General features: G+C 32.1%; 2 protein-coding genes across 2 annotated transcripts in view; one reads left to right on the forward strand and one right to left on the reverse strand.

The window, feature by feature from the left end:
* Window positions 1-16,757, forward strand: part of LOC115874187 (titin-like) — an 18,413-nt gene extending 1,656 nt beyond the window's left edge. The window contains exons 2-16 of the mRNA XM_030889287.1: window positions 178-344; window positions 404-545; window positions 2,510-2,636; window positions 2,765-2,878; window positions 5,483-5,914; window positions 6,067-6,087; window positions 9,007-9,225; window positions 9,936-10,111; window positions 13,262-13,393; window positions 13,456-13,544; window positions 13,707-13,865; window positions 13,933-14,088; window positions 15,632-15,753; window positions 16,413-16,597; window positions 16,677-16,757. Coding sequence (XP_030745147.1) covers window positions 178-344; window positions 404-545; window positions 2,510-2,636; window positions 2,765-2,878; window positions 5,483-5,914; window positions 6,067-6,087; window positions 9,007-9,225; window positions 9,936-10,111; window positions 13,262-13,393; window positions 13,456-13,544; window positions 13,707-13,865; window positions 13,933-14,088; window positions 15,632-15,753; window positions 16,413-16,597; window positions 16,677-16,757 — 2,322 coding nt within the window. The remainder of the gene's footprint in view (window positions 1-177; window positions 345-403; window positions 546-2,509; window positions 2,637-2,764; window positions 2,879-5,482; window positions 5,915-6,066; window positions 6,088-9,006; window positions 9,226-9,935; window positions 10,112-13,261; window positions 13,394-13,455; window positions 13,545-13,706; window positions 13,866-13,932; window positions 14,089-15,631; window positions 15,754-16,412; window positions 16,598-16,676) is intronic.
* Window positions 16,758-17,418: 661 nt separating this feature from the next.
* LOC115874188 (semaphorin-1A-like) lies at window positions 17,419-22,790 on the reverse strand (the record flags this gene model as incomplete). The annotated part of the gene is made up of 3 exons (XM_030889288.1): window positions 17,419-17,438; window positions 19,548-19,743; window positions 22,682-22,790. Coding segments are annotated over 3 exons (325 nt in total), but the record flags the coding sequence as incomplete, so codon positions are not given.
* Window positions 22,791-23,203: the final 413 nt, after the last annotated feature.

Genomic DNA, 23,203 nt, shown 5'->3' on the forward strand with positions numbered 1-23,203 from the left:
CCTAGTTACGTATTGCTTAATCTCATAAACGCAGCGTCATTCTAGGCATAGTAATATCTTTTAAGTTCGAAACGAGTACTTTAGAAATACGATTTTAACAATAAACATGGGAAAGTTGTTTTCACTTGATCACTCGATGTATTTTTAAGCAACAAGTGACATTTCTTTTGTTTCCAGGTTAGATTAGATTTATTACTGTCACTAGCGCCTCCTGCGCCTCAGCTAGAAAGCGAGAAACTAGTAGTGACAGGTGAGGTGGCAGAGGAAGCTGTCAAAGGCGAGGGTGCCATACCAACAAGATCTCAAAGTGCCGGTAGTCTTATGAACTTGTCCACAACAGAAAGGTATTGTTTTTATTGATTTTTGTATTGAGTTTTAGTAACATATTTTTTATATTTCAAGGGAGAATATTGGAACTAATCAATGAAGAGTTTCCACTAAGTAAACCAAAAAGGAAACTGGAATCTACCCTGAGTACCGACAGAATGAACTTGGACAAACGCAAGGATAAGATTATTAAAGAAAATACTGTGGCGGATATATCGGTAAGTACCGTACCATGGAAAATAAGGCGTCATAGAGGCCTTTGTTAATCTGTGATAATTTTTGTCTTGACATTGGAGGTCCTATACCGGGTTGCATCGTCGGACGGAACATAGGAAATCCCATGTAAATTTTGGGGTCAATTATTGACTCCCCTAATTATTTTAGAGAATAATTCTATTTAGGTTTATTGAAGAGCACTAAACCCACATTCAAAAGAAGAATAACTTTAGATATTTTTGATTAGCTCGTTTATGAGTTATCGCCGATTTTTAAATATTTCCTTCTTATGGCCCTTTATTTACTTATGAGCACCGGTCAAGGTAAAAGTAAACTGTCAAATGAAGTTGTCATTTTAGAAATTCTACCTATTTAGGCTCTTTATTATTATTATTGAAAACTCATGGAAAACCTATTCCTACATCGAAATCCTAAAATGTATTTATAAACATAAATTAATAGGAATTAAAGTAAAATAAAGTAATCAATTACAAGGTTAATTATAGTATTATTATAATATTCAATAACTTATTAATTTAGGTAATTATTAAATTGTTAGAACTTAGGATTTAAGAAGATGTTCAAATATTCCTCCATCGACTGCTAGAGAATAACCCAGGCGATCATAAAATTCTCTTACATTCTCTAGTTGGTAAACTGAAATTTTATTGCATTCGGCAGAAATAGCATTTTTAACTCGTCTAGATTTGGGTATATTTTATCCTTGTATATATATCCTGTTTTTAAATGGCCCCAGAGAAAGAAATCATTTGGCGAAATATCAGGAGACCTTTGCTGGCCAATTTACTGTATGATTTAGGCCAATAACGTTTCCGTTAAAACTATTGTCTAAATATTCTCGAACAGCCAGGGTACTATGTGCTGGGCAGCCATCCATTTGGTACTAAACTTCCTGATTTTCCCTAGCGGCATCATATTAAGAAATAATGGCCCGATAATATAGTGCCCGAATATCCCTGCCCAAACATTTACTTTCTGTGGATAATGCGTCCTTGTATCGACAAACCTGTGTTGGTTTTCTTTGTTCCAATATCGATAATTTTGAACATTGGGTTCATTATTTAAGGTAAACGACCATTCGTCAGTAAAACATGATTTTTAAAAATTCCCTATCCGTGTTTGCTCTTTTCATAATATCAAAACAAAACGCCTGCCGCTGTATTTCGTCCCCATCTCTTAGCTCTGGGTGCTTTTCATATTTGAAGGAATAGTATTTATGTCGTTTCAAAATTCGAAACGCTGTAGTGTGATCTGTTCCTATTTCATTCTCAAGTTTTCTTGTGCTGATCTTTCCATCGTTGTCTTCCACGCACAATAAACTTACTACTAATTAATACCAAGTCGGTATCATTTCTGCATCTTCTCTTTGTTCCTGGCTTGCTTCACATCTGCAGTTATTTACTAAGGTACCTTTGGTCTCAAATCTCTGGATATTCCTTTCGATTGTAGAGTTTCCAGGTATCGGTCTATCGGATACAGAGCAGCAAACATGTCCGACAACTTTTGATAACTATTTCCTGATAATACCATTTAATCATCAATACTTTTCTTCGGTAGTGTAATTCATGTATAATATTTTCGATGTAGGTATGAGTTTTAATAATAATAATAAAGTACTAAATAGATTAGATAAATTTCTGAAATGACAACTTCGTTTGACAGTTATCTTTTACCTTGACTGGGTGCTCATGGGCAAATATTAGGACACAGAGAAATATTTAAAAGAAATCGGCGATAACTCGCAAACGAGCTAATCAAAAATATCTAAGTTATTCTTTTGAATGTGGGTGCTCTTCAATAAACCTAATAGAATAATTATTCTCTAAAATAATTAGGGAAGCCAATAATTGACCCCATTAAAATTTACATGGGATTTCTATGTCCCGCCTCGACGACGCAACACCCGGTATAACTGTTTTAAGTGTTATTTTTTGTATTTATTAAGGTTCATGGAATAATTCATGAGAACGAGCCTCAAGAAGATGATGCCAGCATGTCAGAAGCCTTGCCTCTTAATAAATCTCTCACACAAACGATTTCTAAAGAGATGGATGTTGAGCCACTTGTGGAAGGTAAAATTTAGGTTATAATAAATTGTTTCTGTTTTTTTAAATTTCAAATTGTCGGTGATTATAATTTTTGCAACTATTGATTTCTTTATTTGAATTATTTTTATCAATGAATTCTTGTACTCTTAAAGGAGCTGCTTGTCAAGAAATCATGGAAGAAATCAAAGAGAAAGAGAACAAGAAACAACCTGCTTCCAAGGTTAAAAAGACACAATCAACCATCGCGGGAAGTAAAACACTGGAAGGTAAATATATTTCGAATAATATTTGATTTTATTTTCAAATTTGGCTAAACTTATTCAGTCTACAGTAATCATATCATCCACTTTTTATGTTTTTTTAATTGTCAATCGATCTTTTGTGAGACTTCCGAAATCAGAAGAATTTCAAATCATATTATTATAAACTTTGAATAAAAAGATTAAAGAAATGATTAAAGAAGGAGTATAATGCTAGCAATGTATTCATTCATGGTCGACGGATAGAGGGCCCTAGTGTGAGGGTCCTTGACAGTTCTGTTTGACGATTTATTTGACACATTTGAATTTGATTTGACATTTTGTGGATTTGTCAGTCTTTACTTATTTTATTTATTATTTGTTCTACTACTGATAGTTGTTTAAAGGTAGTAAATCTAGAAGGGAATTGTAGCATAACTTAAATTAACAATGACACTATTGTGGTTTATTGAAAAAGACTAAAATAGTTGGTTGTGTAGCGTGCGGTAGATTTCGGTCAAAAATCGAGGGAAATAATGGAATAACTTTTCGCTAGTAAGTGACTATATATACTCTGTTTTTTTTCTCAGGTAAGATTTCGACAGACGATGACAGAAGAAAAGCAGATGACGTCCCATACCAATCTATTTATTTTACTAAAAAAAGTTTCTAATAATTTTTAAGTTATCTATGGATGGGTTTAAATATAAATCCGTCATGCGTCGTGTCTTGTTGTTTTTAACCAGTTTTATTGGTTTATTTAAAATGACAGATCGTATTTCAATTTATTGGTATGACGGAACGATGAACGACAAACGGACGCCGATGCGTATGAACTCGCCTTGAACTCGCCTTTAGATTTTGGACGCTTGTCAAAGTCTTACAAATTATAGGTTAGAATTTTGTGTCAACTTTGTCAAATTCTGCGTTTTGGGAGATGATGCATGTTGATTCGTATTATTACGTGTGTGTTTTGTGTCTTTGAAGTCAAGTGGAGGAAAATCGAGGAAATTAACTGTACTGCACAGTTTATGGTTTATACTCGCTGCCCAGACAGAAAGTCTTTTACACCAATGAAGTTGCTATCGATAAAGTTTGTATACCATTTCGACGTAGATAAGTGCATCTCCGTATATGGTAGAAGGATCAAATTAAACACATACTAAAAAACTTATTGGAGTAGTTGTAAAATATCGACATCACAATATAGGTAAATAATGGATTTTAGTACTGCAGAAAATAATATCAAAAGGCACTGGTTTAAAATTAAGATTAAAGTTAATTAATCAACCTTTAAGGTATAAAATTTGGTAGGTGCTTATTAATAAAAATAGTTTGTTTTATTTTACCTATGTTGTTTTATTTATTCTGTGAATATTACAAATTTGTATTTGTACATGTTATATTGATAAATATAATCATAAAATGCGGGTAGTTTCATAAAGCTTTAAAGTAAATAATAGTTCTTTTTTATATTTTTGGTATGTAGTGTCTGTTCTTCTTTGTTTTGTATTAACACATACCGTTTTTATTAAATAAAATAACTCGATTACATTTTTTCAGTTTTATACAGTTTTTTTTCACAATATTTTGAAGTAATCACTTGTCATCTTGTCAATCAAATTTTAAATATATCCTGCAATGCGTTCCAGTTGTACCAACTTATTTCTTAGTGAAATAAAATAAACTACTTTGAAATTAAAATGACAGCAACATCTCTCACTGTCAAGGATCTTCTCGTTGGACAGACTATAATATAGATACGTGTAGTAAACCGATCATTTATGAAATTCAGTTAAAATTAACTAATTATATATTTTTTCTTGCATTTTTGCTTTTATTTACTACTTGTCAAAGATTAGATGTCAAAGAATTTAGATTCGTCAATTTGGTTTACCTGCTTCAGTAGCGAATCGGATGTTTGTATTAATAAATAATTAATATAACTTATCTATTTTTATTAGATTTGTATATTTTTATAACAATTTTAATAACTAGGAACATTTATTGACAACGTAAAATAAAACAACAAATTATTGAGTCTACCGGGCGTCTACGCTACATCATATTTTTACACGTTTTGAATAAAATTAGAACGGCACTGATAAACGGAATTTAAGTCTACCATTCGAGGACCCCGTCGCGGTCAATTTAAACTTTTGATATGCTTCTTCCTTAATACTGAGAAAAAAAAACACAGAGTATATTAACCAGGGTTGGGTATTTAAGCGTCTTTCATATCTTGAAGTTTCTTTACGTTTTGATATAAAATACAGGTAAAAAATGTAAAAAAGAGTAATAAAATTACACTGCTCTTTGTTCCCAACCTATAATTTCAATTGATTTGACGTTAATTTTGATTTCTAAACAAAACAAAACAAAAATAACAATGAAATATATTAAATTTTTCTATAGATATTAAGAGAATTTGTTTTTAAAGGGGCTTTACTTATTCGTAAAAACTGTTTTGTTTTTCTTTTCGTAAAATGTTTTTTCCACGCAAAAAGCTAGTTTTTTACATGTTCATCTCTGATATTAATTATCCACTTATCAAAACTTTAGTAGCTTTCGCAGAACAATAAGTTACCAACCCTGTAAATAAATGATTAACAATAGATTTTATTGATTCAGGTATTAACGAGATACCCAGTCAGGAAAACATCGCGAACAACATTGATAAAGAGAATAAGCTCCAAAAACCAACCCCGCCCAAGGAACAACAAGAACTTACCAAGAAAACCGAAGAAAAACCTACAGCAAAGAAAAAGATTGTCAAGAAGAAAGTTTTGACGGACAAAAACGAAAACGAGACCAAAGCAAAAGTAGAGGAAACTGAGAAAGAAACTACAAAACCTGAAAAGAAACAAGAGGAAGTTAAAGAAAACGGAACAGCCACGCCCAAAGAAGAAAAACCCGCTTTGAAGCAACAGAAGTCTGAGGAAAAGCCAGTGGAAAGGAGAAAATCTAGAATTTTTGAAGCTGCGGAGAAATTCCAGAATTTGATCAGTCCAACAGAAAGCAAACCAGCACCAATAGAAAAGCCAAAGAAAATATTAATACCAGGTATAGAAAAAAGTTTTTTAGCAATAATTGACTATTATACAATATACACTTAACTAACATTTTATATTTTATTTTAAAAATAAGACTATTAATCTTGGATGTGTCGAAAATTGTTCTTTTCTTTTGACTTTCCTTTTTTTTTTATTTTATAGACAGCATGGTTACACAACAAGGTATGTGACGTAGAGAAGAGACCTGTGTTTTTATTGCTTTAATTCATCCAGCGATAATTTTTTCATTCATGAATTTAAACACAGGATTTATAAATAAATTCCCAAGTTGAAGTTTAGTTCACAGCTTATTTTTTTTTTATTTTAAGTTATTTATTCTAGTAACATTTTTTTCATCTATTTCTAAATTTCTATTCAGTTTTAGAGAAAAATAAAAAAAAAATGAAACTGAACTTCATCTTATGCCGCAACTAGGGAATGCAATCTCGCAAATGCTGGATCCCACAAATGTAGGATCCCTCTGATTCCGCGGGATCAAAGTTGCGGGATCGACACCAGGGGATTCCCCTTACGGCTTGGCCATTAGAAATAAGTGAAACAAACAGGTTAATTGTTAGATTTCTTTCTGGCGTGCCTAAGTGAAGAAAAGCGTTTAACTAGTACTTGTGGACAATTACGTCAAATAAACTGCCGGACATAATAATTATCGGGACAAGCAAAATTTTAGGGTAAATTTAAAGTTGAATATCTCTTAAACTAAAAAAGATTTTGGGATGCGGTTTGGACCAGGTTTTAGATGCATCTATTGTGATTAAGATACTATGTGGTTTTCGAAAATATGAAAATATATTTATCAAATTCTCGTATACACGGTGTTTTATAAGAGTGAAAATTTGGTTAAGAATCTTTTTTACCGCAAATTTACAATTTTTAAAAAATCGAAATTTTTACCAAGTTGTTTTAAGGAAAATACGACGTTTTTTATACGATGGTCCTAAATGGTACAAAAAGCTTTGTACATTCTGCATATGCCAAAAAATTATTGATATAGAGTGTATCTGAAAGCCGATAACTAACACAAGTTAAAACCAAACTTCAACATCAGAATAATCTTTTTATTTATAAAATAAGTAGATAAATTATAATAACATTTAAGTTTATTTAATATTAAATATATTTTTTGAACACCCTCTATACATCGGTCCAAATTTCTGTACAGATAGTTTAAGATACACGCTATATCAATATATTGTGGGCCTATGCAAAATGTACAATGCTTTTGTACCATTTAGGACCAAATGTATGACTATAAATGCATATATTTCGAAAAAAGTCGTATTTTCCTTAAAACAAAAAAATTAAAAAAAACACCAAATTGTTTTTTTTCTAATTTCAATACAGATTAGTCGTACATAGTTAAAATTTTGATTTTTTAAAAATTGTAAATTTTCGGTAAAGAAGATTCTTAACCAAATTTGTACACTATTATAAAACACCCTGTATACGAGAATTCGCTAAATATATTTTCGAAAACCACATAGCATCTTAATCACAATAGATGCGTCTAAAACCTGTTCCAAACCGCATCCCAAAATCGGAGAGAGAAAAGAAGAGCATTTATTGTTTACAATCCCGTAATTTTGCGGATCCGCGAGATTTATTACTTTCATCCCGCGGGTTTGCGGGATTAAGATTTTGGTGCGAGATTGCATTCCCTAGCCGCAACCGCACATGAGGCATTTAGCGAACTCCGAGCGCTCGTCAACTACCAAGCGCTCGTGATCGGACTTCGCCTTTCCATCCACACATGCGGGCTCTGATAGCAACGACATAGAGACGAGCGCTCGTTCTCTTCGCCGATCGAGTCGCCGAACTCCAACTTCCCCATCCACACACATAGGAAATCGGCGAAGCCCCGATCGGAGATCGCCAAATGCCGCATGTGCGGTTGCGGCATTATATGAATCTATAAATCCAAATTACTTAATGCTCTGCCAAAAAAATGTTGCTTTGCTATCTCTAAATGATGCTAATCACTTTCATATTTTCTACTTATTTTTCATTCTGGTTTTAGTTTTCATAATAGGCCTTTCAGCATTTTTAACATAAAAGATTTTATAAGTTACACAGAGATATACATACAGTTCATACCAATTTAACTTTTAGTGGCGTTATTAAGCGTGACAAGCACAGCGTTGCCCAATTTTACATATTTTCTTTTAATCAAAATATTTTAGCGAACAAAAATAAATTAGTTATAAATATATATAAACAGTTATTATTTACATCAACAAAACTCACCTCCTTAACAGCACTTAAGGGACATAAAGGGCCATTACTACCGCTTTCCCGTTCAAAATATAAGGTTGCGATGAGTTTTTTGCAACGCCTATTAAGCTATTTTGTACACTTCGCACTAAAAGAGGTTCTAAAATGTACAATGTTCGACTGCAAGGTCTGCTAGTAAAATTTTTTAAGCTTAAAGTATCACAAAACAATTCATTTAAACCAAAAACTCGTAATACAAAATTAAAGTGTCAAAACGAATGACTATGTCAGGAAATAAATAAATAAATGCGGCAACTTGACATGTTTTACAGCAGAGCTACCACCTTAATCCCCAGCGGGAAATTTAAATCCAGTTAGTCAGTCCAGCGCCGAATATGTCCATGGTTGGCAACAATGAATTTAAAAATCGCGGCCTCTATTACGCAACTAAAAGTTTAATTGGCATCGCATATACCTTGATTATTTGTTTAAGTAATAACTATAAATCAAGCGAACTCTGACGCCGTTTTTTTTCTCGATCGTATTGTAGTTTTATAAGTAAAAACAAAATTATGTAGATTGGTCTATCATTAAACGAATTTATTAAATTTTTTGTGGGTAATTTTTAAGCATTTTTTCTAACAATAAATCGTAACTTGGGTATTTTGTAAAGTAAATTGTTGTAAATTTAATTACAGCACATTTTTCAGATGTACAGGGTGTTGTACAGGTGACTAACCCTGTGCGTTCATTTATTTAATAGTTCTGAGGTTTTAACAATCAGTATATTTTTAACCACCTAAAAATATTTTTCCAAATCTAACACAATTAATTATTATCCATTTTTAAAACATCCACTCTTTGATATTTTAGGTGTTTCAGTGGACGGTTTCAAGAAGGAATTCGAACGTAAAGCCAGTCTTACTTCGATAGTTCCGCCAAAAGTTAAGACTTCTGCAGCTCCCAAGAAGACGCTGATCGACAAACAGAAGTCCGAAGAAGAACAAACGGTAGAAAAAGAAGCCACTAAAGGGCAGGACGCAAAGAAAGCGGAAGTGAAGAGTAAAATTGGTGGAAAACCTGAAATACCAGGTTAGAAATTGATTAACTTCTAAAATATTTAAGCTTTATTCCAGTTCTGTTGGCATTTTTACAAATTCCGTTGATCCTTGTGTTTAAACACACGATACTACACTACACTAATTTATCCTTGTGTTTAAACATACGATACTAGACTTCACTAATTTATAAAACCACTAAAACTACACTATATTAGTTAATATACCAGCGTAAAGTCCTAACGCTTTAACCAAGCGGCCACCGAGGATTTGAAAGATTCTATATAAAATTCTTACTTAAAAGATAATGTTTATTAAAAGTACTTTTTTATTTATAAACATTTATTTAATTCTGTTTTTAGTATTTGTTCTTATAGCGGCAACATAGATACATTATCTGTAAAAAATTCAACTGTCTAGCTATAACGGTTCATAAGATAGACCTTTGTGACAGATGGACGGACGGACAGTGAAGTCTTAGTAATAGGGTTCCCGTTTTTACCCTTTGGCTACGGAACCCAAAAAATACTTTGTTATATAAAGACTTTGTATCAAAAGTCGACCATTAGGGACATATTGCAATAAAAAGATTCCGGAATAATAATGTTTTTATTTTTTATCTTAAAAACGAATAGCAATGGAATAAATTTTATAGGATTGTTACTAATATTGTCCAATTTTCCGTTGGCGTTTGGTTATTACTGACTTTATTAATTATTATGACTAATAGTACTTTATTTTCAGAACCTACCAAGGCGGAGCCCGAAGCCAGCAGGCAAGACGCGAAGACTGAACACGACGACAGAAAAGAGAAGGTGAAAAATGCAGTTAGTATCATATCGAGCGCGTTAGATAAGGAGGGTACTAGAAAGAGTAAATCTAGACCGTGTATGATGCGGAAACCCCCAGTACCATTTGGAGTAAATAACTTTTTCTCTCTTTTTTCTTGTGTCTCGTTATTAATAATGTGTCGTTTTTCATTTATCATCGTCAGGGTTCATCGGCATTACAACATAAGTAGAATAACGACAACGAATTGAAAATTTATAACAGTGATATTTTACTAAAATCTCACAGAATTACTTACTAAACCATACTGAAACGATATGGGCGATTTTTTTTCGGCTACCAAATTTTAAGTGAATTTGTCATATTTTTATGCTATATGTAATTTTGATTAAAGACGGATTTTAAATTAAAACCTCAATAAACCAAATCATTTTTCTCAGTGTATTTTAAAACTTTTTTCATAAAATTCTATATTTTTCAACGTACAAGCGAATTTCTTATTCTTTTTCTTCTACTTATTTGAGATCTAGTCGATCTGTTAGTTTTAAGTTTGTCTCTGTAGGAGTTGATGGACTGCCAACTGTCTTTCCATCTTTTTGGAAGTCTTTCCGGCTGTCTATTACCCACGGGTTTTTCTTCGAGATTTATGCGTGGTAGCCCGTTTTCTTTCAGGCGTTTTACGTGTGCGAACCGTTGTCTTTTTCTTTGTCTACCCCATTTTACTACGTCCTGTATTCCACATTGTTGTCTGATATTTGTGTTTCTAATTCTGTCTCTTCTAGTCTTCCCCAGAGAGAACACTAATAATTAAAGTGGGAGAGACCGATCAACGTTAATTTTGTGTGAGACCGATCAACGTTAAAGACTGTGTTAGTGGCGCGGCCTTTGGCGTCTAACCCAAACTATGAGCGCATTATCGATATAGTAGGTTGCATTCATACCTATATGCTGGCGCCAAAAATTTAAAATTTGTATATTTGAACCGAATCTTAATTTTTCAAGTTTATAATAAGAAATCTTCGTAGTTTTTTTAGATTATTTTCTTGACAACGAAAATTTATTATTAGACTTTAAAGCATTAAAACCTATAAATAAAATACTGTGTAGGAACATAAGAATTTATTTAACTCCGTACTCCTGCCATACTCCAACTCAAGGCTGCAATCTTCAATATCTTTTTATCTAACTTGGTTGGGAGTGAACAGGGAAGCACGGTTGGGAGCTCGCACAGAGTATCAGTAGGTATCCCGTAGGTATTCAATGTTTTCGATAGTCTTTATTCTATAACAAGAACCTATCAGTTGAAGAAAATAATTTGTATTACTGGTAATAATACCAGCTATAATAGCTAGTCGTTCCATAGGTATCAGAAAAGAATGTGATGTTTTACTTTTACAATCGGATTTATCCTACAGGTTGCTTTTATGTAAATTAGCAATGTACGATTATTATGTGCACTTACTATTACTATTAGGTATATTAAAATAATTACCTTAAAAACTTTTAAAGGAAACGTTTTGTCTGGATCTCAACCACAAAACAAAAAATTACAAAAACGCCGAATAACGTGGAACCTGAAATAATCAATAATGACAATAATCTTCTTCTGACAAGCTAAAAGAACAGGCACATTCAGTCAAAAAACAATTTATTACTCCGATTATCAACAGATTTTAGATATCTCCTTCTAGAGCTAAGAAATAGAAAAAAGCTACTGGCAATCTAATTAATCCTGTCAAATGTTTAACTTGCAAAGTTGAAAACTTCCTTTTGACCGCCTAAACGCTATGCGCGTCTGGGAAGCGCGGTGACAAAATAAACTTATCTACGAAATGCCCCATTCCACAAGCCCTCTCACTTTAGTTATTAGTTTCTCTCTCTGGTCTTCCCATTATGCTTCTTAGGCAGGGTTGTTAAGTAGTTTATGAAGCAAAACTACGCCAAAGACTACGCGTAGTTTTTGTTATTAACTACGTTTTAAAATTTTAAAACTACCTTCAAAAACTACACAAAACTACGTTAAAACTACCTACAAAAATATAGTAAAACATAAACAATTTAGACTTTAAACAAAAATCAAGCCAAATTCTTATCATAGAAGTATGAAGTGATATTATATTTGTATAAGTTAAACAACATCAGAAAAAAAGACAATTTTTTTTCAACAAAAGTGTATTTTCTACGAAATACAAAGTAACATTGAACACAAAATAAACTATAAATTCTTATGGAGAAATTCTCCGTAGACATTCTCCAGGAGAATATATGATTTTTTACATCTAAACGCACAACTTCATAATTCTCCTCTTCCCAGAAGGTATGGAGCAAAGTATGGAGACATCGACGTCTTCCAAGCATTTTTAACTACTAAGTATACAAAATATTTTTTTTATTTCTTTAAAAGGCTAAGGCCCATTATTATTCAACAAGATCTTCTTGTCTAGTGCCTCCTGGTGTTAGTATGTCTGGTATTTCACAATATTATCAGGCACTTTTTTATCTTTCATTATGCGAGTTTAATTGCCAAAATACGCGACATGAAGGCATTAGTAAATGAAACAAGTTTAGATGGGAAATTGCCCATAAGAACAATGTTAACACTATTTGGCGCTATTCTTGCAACGGTCGCGACCCAAACCTTTTGAGGATTTCGGGTCAATTCGGCTTTTTCCGGAATTATGTCGCCAAATATTATTTATTCAAATTTATTATTATTTTCTTTTAATTTTATAAATAAAATACAGTGTGTTGCATACAAAAAACTTTATTTTATATAAGGACATGTATGTAAAATACCTATGAACATTGGAAACCGATGTTATGCCACGATTCACGATGGTTTTTGCAGTTCACAGTTCACAACACAGTTTTTTAGTTTTTAATGCCACTTTTTCACAATTATCACGGATTTGAGTAAGTAAACTTTAAATTAAACTCACAAGATAGCAATAATTACTTTGATAATGTACGCTTTAAGCACTTTTCGGTATTTTTTCAATGAGGGCGGTTTAAATTTTGAAAGATTTTGTATTTTTTGAAGATTCTGACTTTATATATTTTGACGGGCTTTCCAATCTGAATTTATTTCCTTTATCTATGCATGAAGGTCAAAAAATTCAGGACACACTACAAAACTACTGTCGCAAAATACTGTCGCTTTTGTATAGCTAAGGTTATTCTGTGCTCAAACACTAAAATCACCTCAATCGTTATTCTACTTATTTTAATGCTCATGGACATATTCTATAACGACAAATAGCTAAATATTTGTTTGTTCTTAGGCCAGTGGTAGATCGGCGTCTGGAAATATCGGAACTGTTGCTCCTCTAAGTCCACCCATTCAAAACGTCAGTCCGAAGCCTTTTATCAGACCGTGTTATGAAAATAAATTAGTTACCACTGAAGCTAAACAGGTACGTAAAGAGAGAGTTTTAAAATATTTCTTTTAAATTTATTGTTATTTATTTTGTTTAAGGTGAAAGAAGAACCTACTCCACCCAGTATAGACGAGCCACAAGTCAGTAATGCAGAGATTACACTAAAAAGCGCTACCTTACCTAGAAGGTTTGTATTTTTTAACATATTTTATTTGAATTTTTAGTCCTCTGAATCAAAATTACAAATTATATGCTATTTTAATAGATTTTTTACATGAAATTACAGGTGTTTGTTTCAATTCGACAGTAGTCTATAGGTACTCATAAAATTCTGTTTTTTCTTTTACAGAAAAACAACAAAAGCTCAAATTCAACTAAACTATCCATCTCCCAAACCCGCTCAAATGGAATTCCGTACTGAATCTTCTCACAACGTCGAAGCTCCACCTCAAGTAAAAAGCGAGGTTGTCGTTCCTGTAGGATCTCCCACACCTACTATCGATTTTAGGTATACATTTCTCCCTCAAATCATGTCTATTTTATATGATTTTTGAATAAAACATGTATTTTTTCAGAGCGAACGAAAATCAAGATACCAGATCTTCCAAGGAACGAATTATACCAATCGCGTTTGAGAAGAAGGAAGAAAATAAGGAATCGGTACAGTCTCCTCCTGCAAAACCTCCGATATCCAGACCTTTCCAGGCTCAAAGATCAAATATTTCTCAAAGGTAAAATATAACAGAAACACACAAAGTATAAATGTTAAATGGTAATCTAAATATATCTAGTAATTTTACCAAACAAATCTAAATCTTATTACAATGTATAAATTAAACTTTTTAGTTTAGTAGATTTTACTATTAACCAGATGTCTGTCTTAATTGATTACGCGAAAAATTATTTCATTGTACCGTATGATCGAAAAAAAAAACGGCGTCAAAGACGGCTGTGGAATGACAATCGATGATCGTTTTGGCGAGGTCAGTCTCTAGAGGTTATTCTCTGGCAGTAAGCTCCATTAACAAATAAAGAAGAGTATGGACCAAGTAATGGCATCTAAGGCTCGACCTCGCCAAAATTATCATCGATTGTCGTTTCCCAGCCGTCTTTGACACCGTTTTTTTTTCGATCGTATGGTATTTCAGTTCTCTTGTCTGAAATCAATCGCATGTTGTATAAGTAACAATTTTTGATACCTTTTTCTGAGATTCACAGATTCACAATGTTACTGTAATTCCAGTCTGTTGCATAAAACCAATTTTTTTTTCTTCAATTTAAATGAACAATAATTATTATTTATAAAAACATAGGTATATAATAAAATTATATAAGGATTCTTGCCACTTAACTGCTGATATAGAAATTTAATTCTACACTGTGTTTGTCATAATGTGGATCAATCTGCTCTCACTACCGGTTTCGGAGCCCTACTCCATCAGGTGAGCTTGGGCAGATCCACAAAATGACAACCACAGCGCATAGATAGTTAATTCCGACTTGTCAGAAAGTGTGGGTTAGATATTAAGTCCCGAACGGGAGATAGCGGCCTGCGTGCAATGGTAGTACTTTCGTATCACCGAGGCGCAACTATCTTTAATATCTAACCGACACTTTCCGACAAGTCGGAATTAACTATCTCTGCGCTGTGGTTGTCATTTTGTGGATCTGCCCAAGCTCACCTGATGATGCAGTAGGGCTCCGAAACCGGTACTGAGAGCAGGTTGATCCACATTATGACAAAAACAGCGTAGAATTAAATTTCTATATCAGCAGTTAAGTGGCAAGAATCCTTATATAATATTATTATTTATTATTTTATTTAATTTTTTCTTGGCTTTAGGTCAGGTAAAAATGAGAAAAACGGTTTTTTTTATATTAAAAATTTCATTGACGTTTCGACCTGGTAGGGTCTTTATCAAAATTTATTACTTGAACGTAGATTGTTTACTTATTACAATTTTATCATTTTCATTCTGATCAGAAAAATTAAATAAAATATATATTGAGAGGTCAAAGAAAAGAATATAAAAAAAAATTATTATTTATTATATAAAATTGGATAACAATATTTTTATTGTCATATACATTTGGTTTTTGTATTGTTTGAGCTGTTTAGAGCAACTCAAATACTCAAATAAAAAATTTGAACACTGAAATATTATTAGATACTTTAGTTTTCAAATTTGCAGCTTTTGAAGAAAAAAAAGAATGGAAATGAAGAAAAAAAAATTCTAACACTGTTTAACTAAATACATTTTTGAAATTCTGTAGGTCAAATAGTCTGTCAAGACAATCCACTCAAGAATCTGATTCGGAAACGACGACCTCTACAGGCGATCCCATCAAGAAATCTCCAAGGGAATATATTATACCCATTGCAGTAGAAGGAGGAGGTATATATTTCTATATTAATTAATTTCAATTGAAAACAATTTTGAGAAATCTCGCATGATCGAAAATTAGGTCCAGTTGGTTTGAAAATGAACATCGATGACATTTTCCATATAATTCCATATATAAAATGATACAGTGACCTTACTTCATAGCCAACTGACCTTTCCCAGACTCTTTCGATCATAATGGTATAACCATTAGGTCTTAAAGTAATTTCCTTCTGATCTACAGGGTGTTAAAAATTTTAAAAATCGATATTTTGCTCAACATAAATGGTACACTACCGTTTTTTAAAAGAAAATTATATTTTTCTTTGACTGGCCATCCTTTCAATAAAATTGGATCTCTTTGAGTTTTTTCTCTTGTTCATCAAACGGCTGCCGAGAAAAATAAATATACTTAAAAAAAAAAAAAAAAAAAGTTTCTAAAATTTTTATTTTTAGATTAATTAGAAACACCCTGCCATGTATTATCACAGGCAACCAAATAACTAGTAACCTCTAAAAAAAATTCTTCCCACCACTAGCGACATACCATGTGTTTTTAGTGAGTACCAAATTATTTTTATCAAATTTCACCATATAAGTTTCCAGGCAATGGCCAAATCCTTGTTGTGTGCCTGGGTGCAAATCCAATTATAAAACTTGTCTTGATGCAGGAGAACCAGCGATATCTGTTTTGACCTTTCCAAAGGATGAAAACCTTAAAACCCAATGGCTTCGGAATATTCCTAGGGAGGCATGGTTACCCTCAAAATATTCTGTAGTTTGTGCTAAGCATTTTGTAGAAAGTGACATTATTAGGCACGAGGATTATTGCTCGCCAGATGGATCAATGCAAAAGGTACCTACTAAAACTAGACTAAAGTTAAATACAGTGCCTAGTATCTTTTCAAATTTGCCACATTACTCGTCAAAAACAGTCCCTGTTGCCCGAAAAATTCCTGCTGGAAGAACCAAAGAAATGCAAGATCGAAGTGAGCAATTTAAGCATTATTTTTTAGTTTCCTTGAGGGTAAATTCAAAACCCAATTAATTCCCATAAATACGCGCCACGGTAGTCCGTCTGTCGTGCATTCGCGCTCGCTAGAAACAGATCTGAATCTCTTGCCGGTAGCGGCGTTGCCAAATGGTTGTTCACGGCTTGTTAAGTATAGTCGGGCTGCGGTAATAAATTTTCTCTGTACCCGTATTACACTAGTGAGAAAAAAACATTTCCCTTCCACTTCACGTAAAAAGTTTCATGACTCCATTGACTATTTCCATTCCAATTATGCTTGAAAAAAACGCGGTGCTTTAGCCTCATAAGCCGATTTTACAAGGCGACATTTTTTTACGCAGAAAATCACGGAAATGTACTCTTCAAATCAGTTAAAAACATGTAGGTGGCGCCCCCTACAAGTAGGAGTCATATTAACGTTGAAATCAAATTTATCATGTCAAAAAAAACACCCAGATAGCAATTTTTATCCAAATATTGACGTAAATTCAGAAATTAATTAAAAAAGTAAATAAAAATGAAAATTCTATACCCTGTATACCGTATCTCCGAAATGAAGCATTTTAGGACATACATTAATACGAACTTTTTTACTAATTTTTATCTGCACAATATGCTGCCGAAGTTTCCCGAATACAATTCGGACCACCATGTCGAAAGTTTACTTAGGTATTAAAAGGTGTAGCTTTTTAAGATGAAAAATTATTATGCATTAAAATCAGATTAGCAAAAAATGTACAGGGTGTCCCAATAAAAATAGCTCTCGGCTGTATCTCGGAAAGTATTAGCCGCAGGGGCTGCGGAAAAAAATATTTATAACTAAAGGGGCGATGGAAATTTGCTGCAAATTATTTTCAAGTTTGTAAAACGACCGCTAGGGGGCGCAACTGCAATAAAAAATAAGAAAATGGAGTTTTTACACAATTTTGCCTAGATAAGGTGTACTATAAGTAATAGCTTCATAATCTTCAGTAAATTTTGAATATTTTTGTTAAAGCCATTTTCCCCTATCTACCAAAATAAAGTGATGGGGGAAGGTTAGGTCTGTCTTTATGTAAATATTAATAACTCTGGACTGGATGATCGGAATTCAACAAGCGAGGGCTCGTTTAAAAGAGCGTTTCTTACTCTATATTGTACTATATAAACAATAATAAAAAGCTTTTGAACGTAGACGCTAGGGAGCGTTGTCTTCCAACTTAACAAACATTGCGCGTTTTTTCAAAAAAATTAAATGCAATAGTATATGTAATTTTAGCTGATAGTAAAGAGTAGTAAAAGCTAAAAAAGTCAGCAAAAACCGCATCTTCATATCTTCTTTTAAACCGAAGATATTGGCAAAATTATAATAAATACAAAAAATAAGCCATTAATTATCTTATTTTTACAACACGGTATCAGTAGCCCTCTTGATTATGTGCATTCTAACAAAAAATAAGATAGAAACAGTTAGTTTATTTTAAAATCGATGAAATACCAGAATACTATAATACCAGAGGTATTAATATCTAATAATTAAGATATTAATAACAGTGAACAAGAAACGATGATTCAGTGAAGTCATGGTAGGCTTTGGAAAAAAGTTGCTTTTGACGTAATAGTATAAACGTTAAATTGTTATTAGATCAACTTATCAGCGCTTTTATCTTTTACTGCTTTTTCAAAATGCCAACAACTTCAACTATTTCAAATAATAAAAGCATTTTGAAAAAGCAATTAAAAGATAAAAAACGCTGATAAGACTATCAAAATGTTGATCTAATAACAATTTGACGTTTATACTATTACGTCAAAAGCAACTTTTTTCCAAAGCCTTACCATGACTTCACTGAATCATCGTTTCTTGTTCACTGTTATTAATATCTTAATTATTAGATATTAATACCTCTGCTATTATGGTATTCTGGTATTTCGTCGATTTTAAAATAAACTAACTGTTTCTGTCTTATTTTTTGTTAGAATGGGCATAATTAAGAGGGCTACTGATACCGTGTTGTAAAAATAAGGTAGGTAATTAAGGGCTTATTTTTTGGTATTTATTATAATTTTGCTAATATCTTCGGTTTGAAAGAAGATATCAAGATGCGGTTTTCGCTGACTTTTTAAACTTTTACTACTCTTTACTATCAGCTAAAATTACATATACTATGCATTTAATTTTGAAAAACGCGCAATGCTTTGTTAAATTGTAAGACAACGCCCCTAGCGTCTACGTTCACAAGCTTATTATTATTGTTTATATGGTACAATATAGAGTAAGCAACGCTCTTTTAAACGAGCCCTCGCTTGTTGGATTCCGATCATCCAGTCCAGAGTTATTAATATTTAAATAAAAACAGATCTAACCTTCCCCCACCACTTTATTTTGGTAGATAGGGGAAAATGACTCTAACAAAAAATATTCAAATTTACTGAAGATTGTGAAGCTATTACTTATAGTACACCTTATCTAGGCAAAATTGTGTAAAAACTCCATTTTCATATTTTTTGTTGCAGTTGCGTCCCCTAGCGGTCGTTCTACAAACTTTAAAGTAATTTCCAGCAATTTCTCATACCCCCTTTAGTTACAAATATTTTTTTCCCTAAACCCTACGGCCAATACTTTCCGAGATACAGCCGAGAGCTATTCTTAGTGGGACACCCGGTACTTTCATCGTTTTTCCCGAGTGCTCTTCAAATATACTGAATATACTTAATATTTGCCATTTATATATGACCTCTAAATTAAAGTGGAAAAAATATGGAACATTAATAAACCTCCAAGCTCGTGAAGCAACATTTCCCGGCCACTTACCCACATAAATTGCCGTCGAGTTATGATGCGGATCATAGGGGCACACCGCTTGACCGTGTTTCTCCTTTTCGACGGTGTAATTCTTGTTGAGGACGTTATACTCCCGGCAGATAGGCTTGAAAGCGTTGGTACCGCACAGTAACAAACGGCCCTGGGCGGACTTGGCCATTATACGGATGTAATTTTGACAGTTCTCCTGCAAAATAAAGAAAAGTATCGTCATAATTGCGTCTGCGGTGCTTTATAAACTTAAGACCCTTGACCGTTAGTTATGGACGGGATTATGTATACGTCAAGATCCTTCATAACGGTTATTTTTAACAAGAATTCAGTATTATGTAGGGGTGATCATTTTTATCGGTCTATAGGTTTTCGAGGTAATTTATATATACAGGGTGTCCCAGAAATAAGTGCAAGTATTTTAAGGGATGGTAGATCTCGATAAAAGAAACATATTTTGTCTTTATCGTTTTTCAAATAAGTCCAAAATAACGGAGTTATTTTATTTTGAAAATTTCCAAAAAAAAAATATTTTTTGCTAAAATTTTGAGAACCACTGGATCTTTTCTGGATTTTCTTTCTCGTAAATTTAACCTAATACCTATGTTACCATATTATCAAGAAATTATGTTTTTTAACTAAAAACTAAAAAAAAAATCCAAAAAAATTTTTCAAAAAATTTCGAGTTTTCAAAAAAAAATTTTTCGCGAAAAATACCTCCTAGGCGTGTTTCTGGGGTTGAACTACACTACCAGTTAAAATACTTGCACTTATTTCTGGGACACCCTGTATACAGGGTGATTCACGGCGATGGTACGTTAGACGTTTATGGAGAACCGGTGAGAGGATTTTTTTGAAAATTTGGATTTTTGCATAAAGGCAACTTCTGCATCTGTCTAAATTATTTTCAGCGTTAAATTATTTGCCGCTTCATACTAAAAGTGGTAACACCTTCTTAAGTTTAAATGGAATACCCGGTATATTATTCATTTTTGAAAACTACTTTGATATCTCATAATTTTTATATTATACTAACCTATACCTATCTCTGATAGTTTTCGATATAAAAAATAAAACATGTGTAAAATTGGCAAAAACATTATATTGAACAAGCATTGGTTAAATCATAAATTCGGCATATTGAAAGCTTAAATTTGGTTTGGTTATATTTATAAGTCAGCATATCTAATCTATCTAAATCAACTGAATGGATATCAAACAGGAAGGTCAGAAAAAATAATTATTTCCATTTGTTATAAAATTAGTCAATCTGTGTTATTTTAAATTTAACTCTATGAATATTATTTAAAAAATCAAAACTCAAATAAAATTGCTTTTCAACGATATATCATGTTACGATTCCTAAACCTTCTGGTTTCTTCAGTGAAGCCATTTAAAAGATAATTCTATTAAAATTGTTTTGTTTAGAAAAACTCATGGTCATGACAAATATTCAAACTTTATAAGTATCAATTAGAGTTTACGTGCTAAATTTCTAAAATTGTCATAGTAACGACATTCTTGAAATGAAACTATAATAATAGAATTATTAATTTTTAAATAGCTCTACTTAAGAAACCGGAAGGTTTAGGTATAGGAACATGATAAATTTTATTAGTCTTTTAATTTTTTGAACAATATTTATAAGTTGAATTTAAAATAACAAAGATTTGTGTAATTCTATAAGAAACGGAAATAAATATTATTTTTGCCCTATCTGTGTAATATGCAATTGATTTATTTAGACAGATCGAATATATCGACTTTCGTTAACATATAACCCAAATTTCAACTTTAAAAATGGTTAATTCATGATTTTACCAATGCTTATTCACGATCATGTTTTTGTCAATTTTACACATGTTTTATTTTTTATCTTAAAAACTATTAAAGATAGGTATATGTTAGTATAATATAAAAATTATGAGATATGAAAGTAGTTTCCAAAAGTGTAATAATATACTGGGTGTTCTATTTAAAATAAGAAAGATGCTACCACTTTTCCAATGATGCGGCAACACTGTAATGCTGAAAGTATTTTAGAAAGATGGAGCCTTTATGTAAAAATCCAATTTTTAAATAAAAAATCTACCACCGGTTCTCCATAAACGTGAATCACCCCATATATGTCAGATAAGTCATTTTTTGTCATGCATTTGAGAATAAATTTTTATTTCACCAATGCAAAAATAAACGGTATTATTATTTACAATTAATTAATTTGGCAAAACTGTCTGAACTGAAATGTTTTATTCTTCTAATAAAAATTAAGGAGGGAGTAGTATAATGCTGATGCATGCTGAATACATGGCTAGCATTATACTCCAATGCTAGCCATGTATCCAGCCTTTATTCAAGCAGTAGAACCTACATCGACATCATGAACCACATCATGAACCCTCATTGACGTTTTATTTGACACATTTAAGTTTGATTTGAAATTTTGCAGATTTGTGGCGCTTTTCTGAGTTCATTTTATGTTATTAATTATTTATTCTACCAATAGTTTTGTTTAGGGGTAATAAGTCTAGAAAGACACTGTGTCAGAAATTGAATTAATAATGACATTATTGTGAATTCTATAAAAAAATAACTGAAATTGACTGAAAGAAAAACCTGACAATCAGAAAATGCACTTCAGTCACATTCGCCCTGTATTTCAGGAACTAAGAGGGCTAGGACAAATCTGTGTGTAGCATCTTTAGTTTCATAAAAAAGTAGTATAGTGATGTGAAAACCGTATCTTTGTGTCTTTATTCATAAACGAGAAATCCCATAAAACACACCAAAATGGGTACACAGGGTACAAATGGATACGGAACAATGTACACCCATCAAATGTGAAATTTACTTAGATTTAACTAATTATATATATTTTTCATTCCATTTTCGCTTTTTTAAGTCAAAAATAATTTGGTTATGTTTTGGTTAAGTCAAAAATAAGTTTTTCATTATGCTCCTTCCTTAATCTTTTTATTCAAGGGTTTTATTATTAAGATTTTTAAACAAAATATCATTTTGATTGTTGATAAAATTAAAGAACACAAAAATATTTAAAACTAATAATAAATAAACGAAATATACTAATAAAAAGTAATATTATTCTGTTAAAATAAAATAAAAATATACGTTACCTCGTCCTTTCCTTTCATGACGCACATCTTTGCATCGTGTTCGTTAGAAAACCAGATGAGCCTCTGTTGTTCATTGAGGTTGGAAAATGTCAAATTGTAAACAACATTCCTGAAACAAAATTATGCATGATAATAAAATGAACAAACAATCCAAATAATTTATGTAAAAAATATAATAGCTCTAAAGGGCTGTCTACACATAACCTTTTACCTGACAATTATGCGTCTCGTGTATAGATTATTTGCATAAATATCTTTTTAGGATTAACAAGACTAAGCGTTGACATGTGTCGATGACAAGTTCGAGTTGGCCGATTATTTAGTTGCAGAAGTAAAAACAATATATATTCTTATAAAGCTGCGCACATATGCCATCAAATGATCAGCTCCATAAGACCACATTGTTTTCACTTTTGCAACTAAATAATCAACTAAAAATTGCATCTCAGCGTCTAGGCTAAATAAAATCAACAAGGGTATATTCTTTTTTTAAGGAAATACATATATATTAAACATATTTTA

The sequence above is a fragment of the Sitophilus oryzae genome, unplaced genomic scaffold (assembly GCF_002938485.1).
Source record: "Sitophilus oryzae breed Bouriz unplaced genomic scaffold, Soryzae_2.0 scaffold_1241_pilon_pilon, whole genome shotgun sequence".
In the NCBI taxonomy this organism is placed as follows: Eukaryota; Metazoa; Arthropoda; class Insecta; order Coleoptera; family Curculionidae; genus Sitophilus; species Sitophilus oryzae.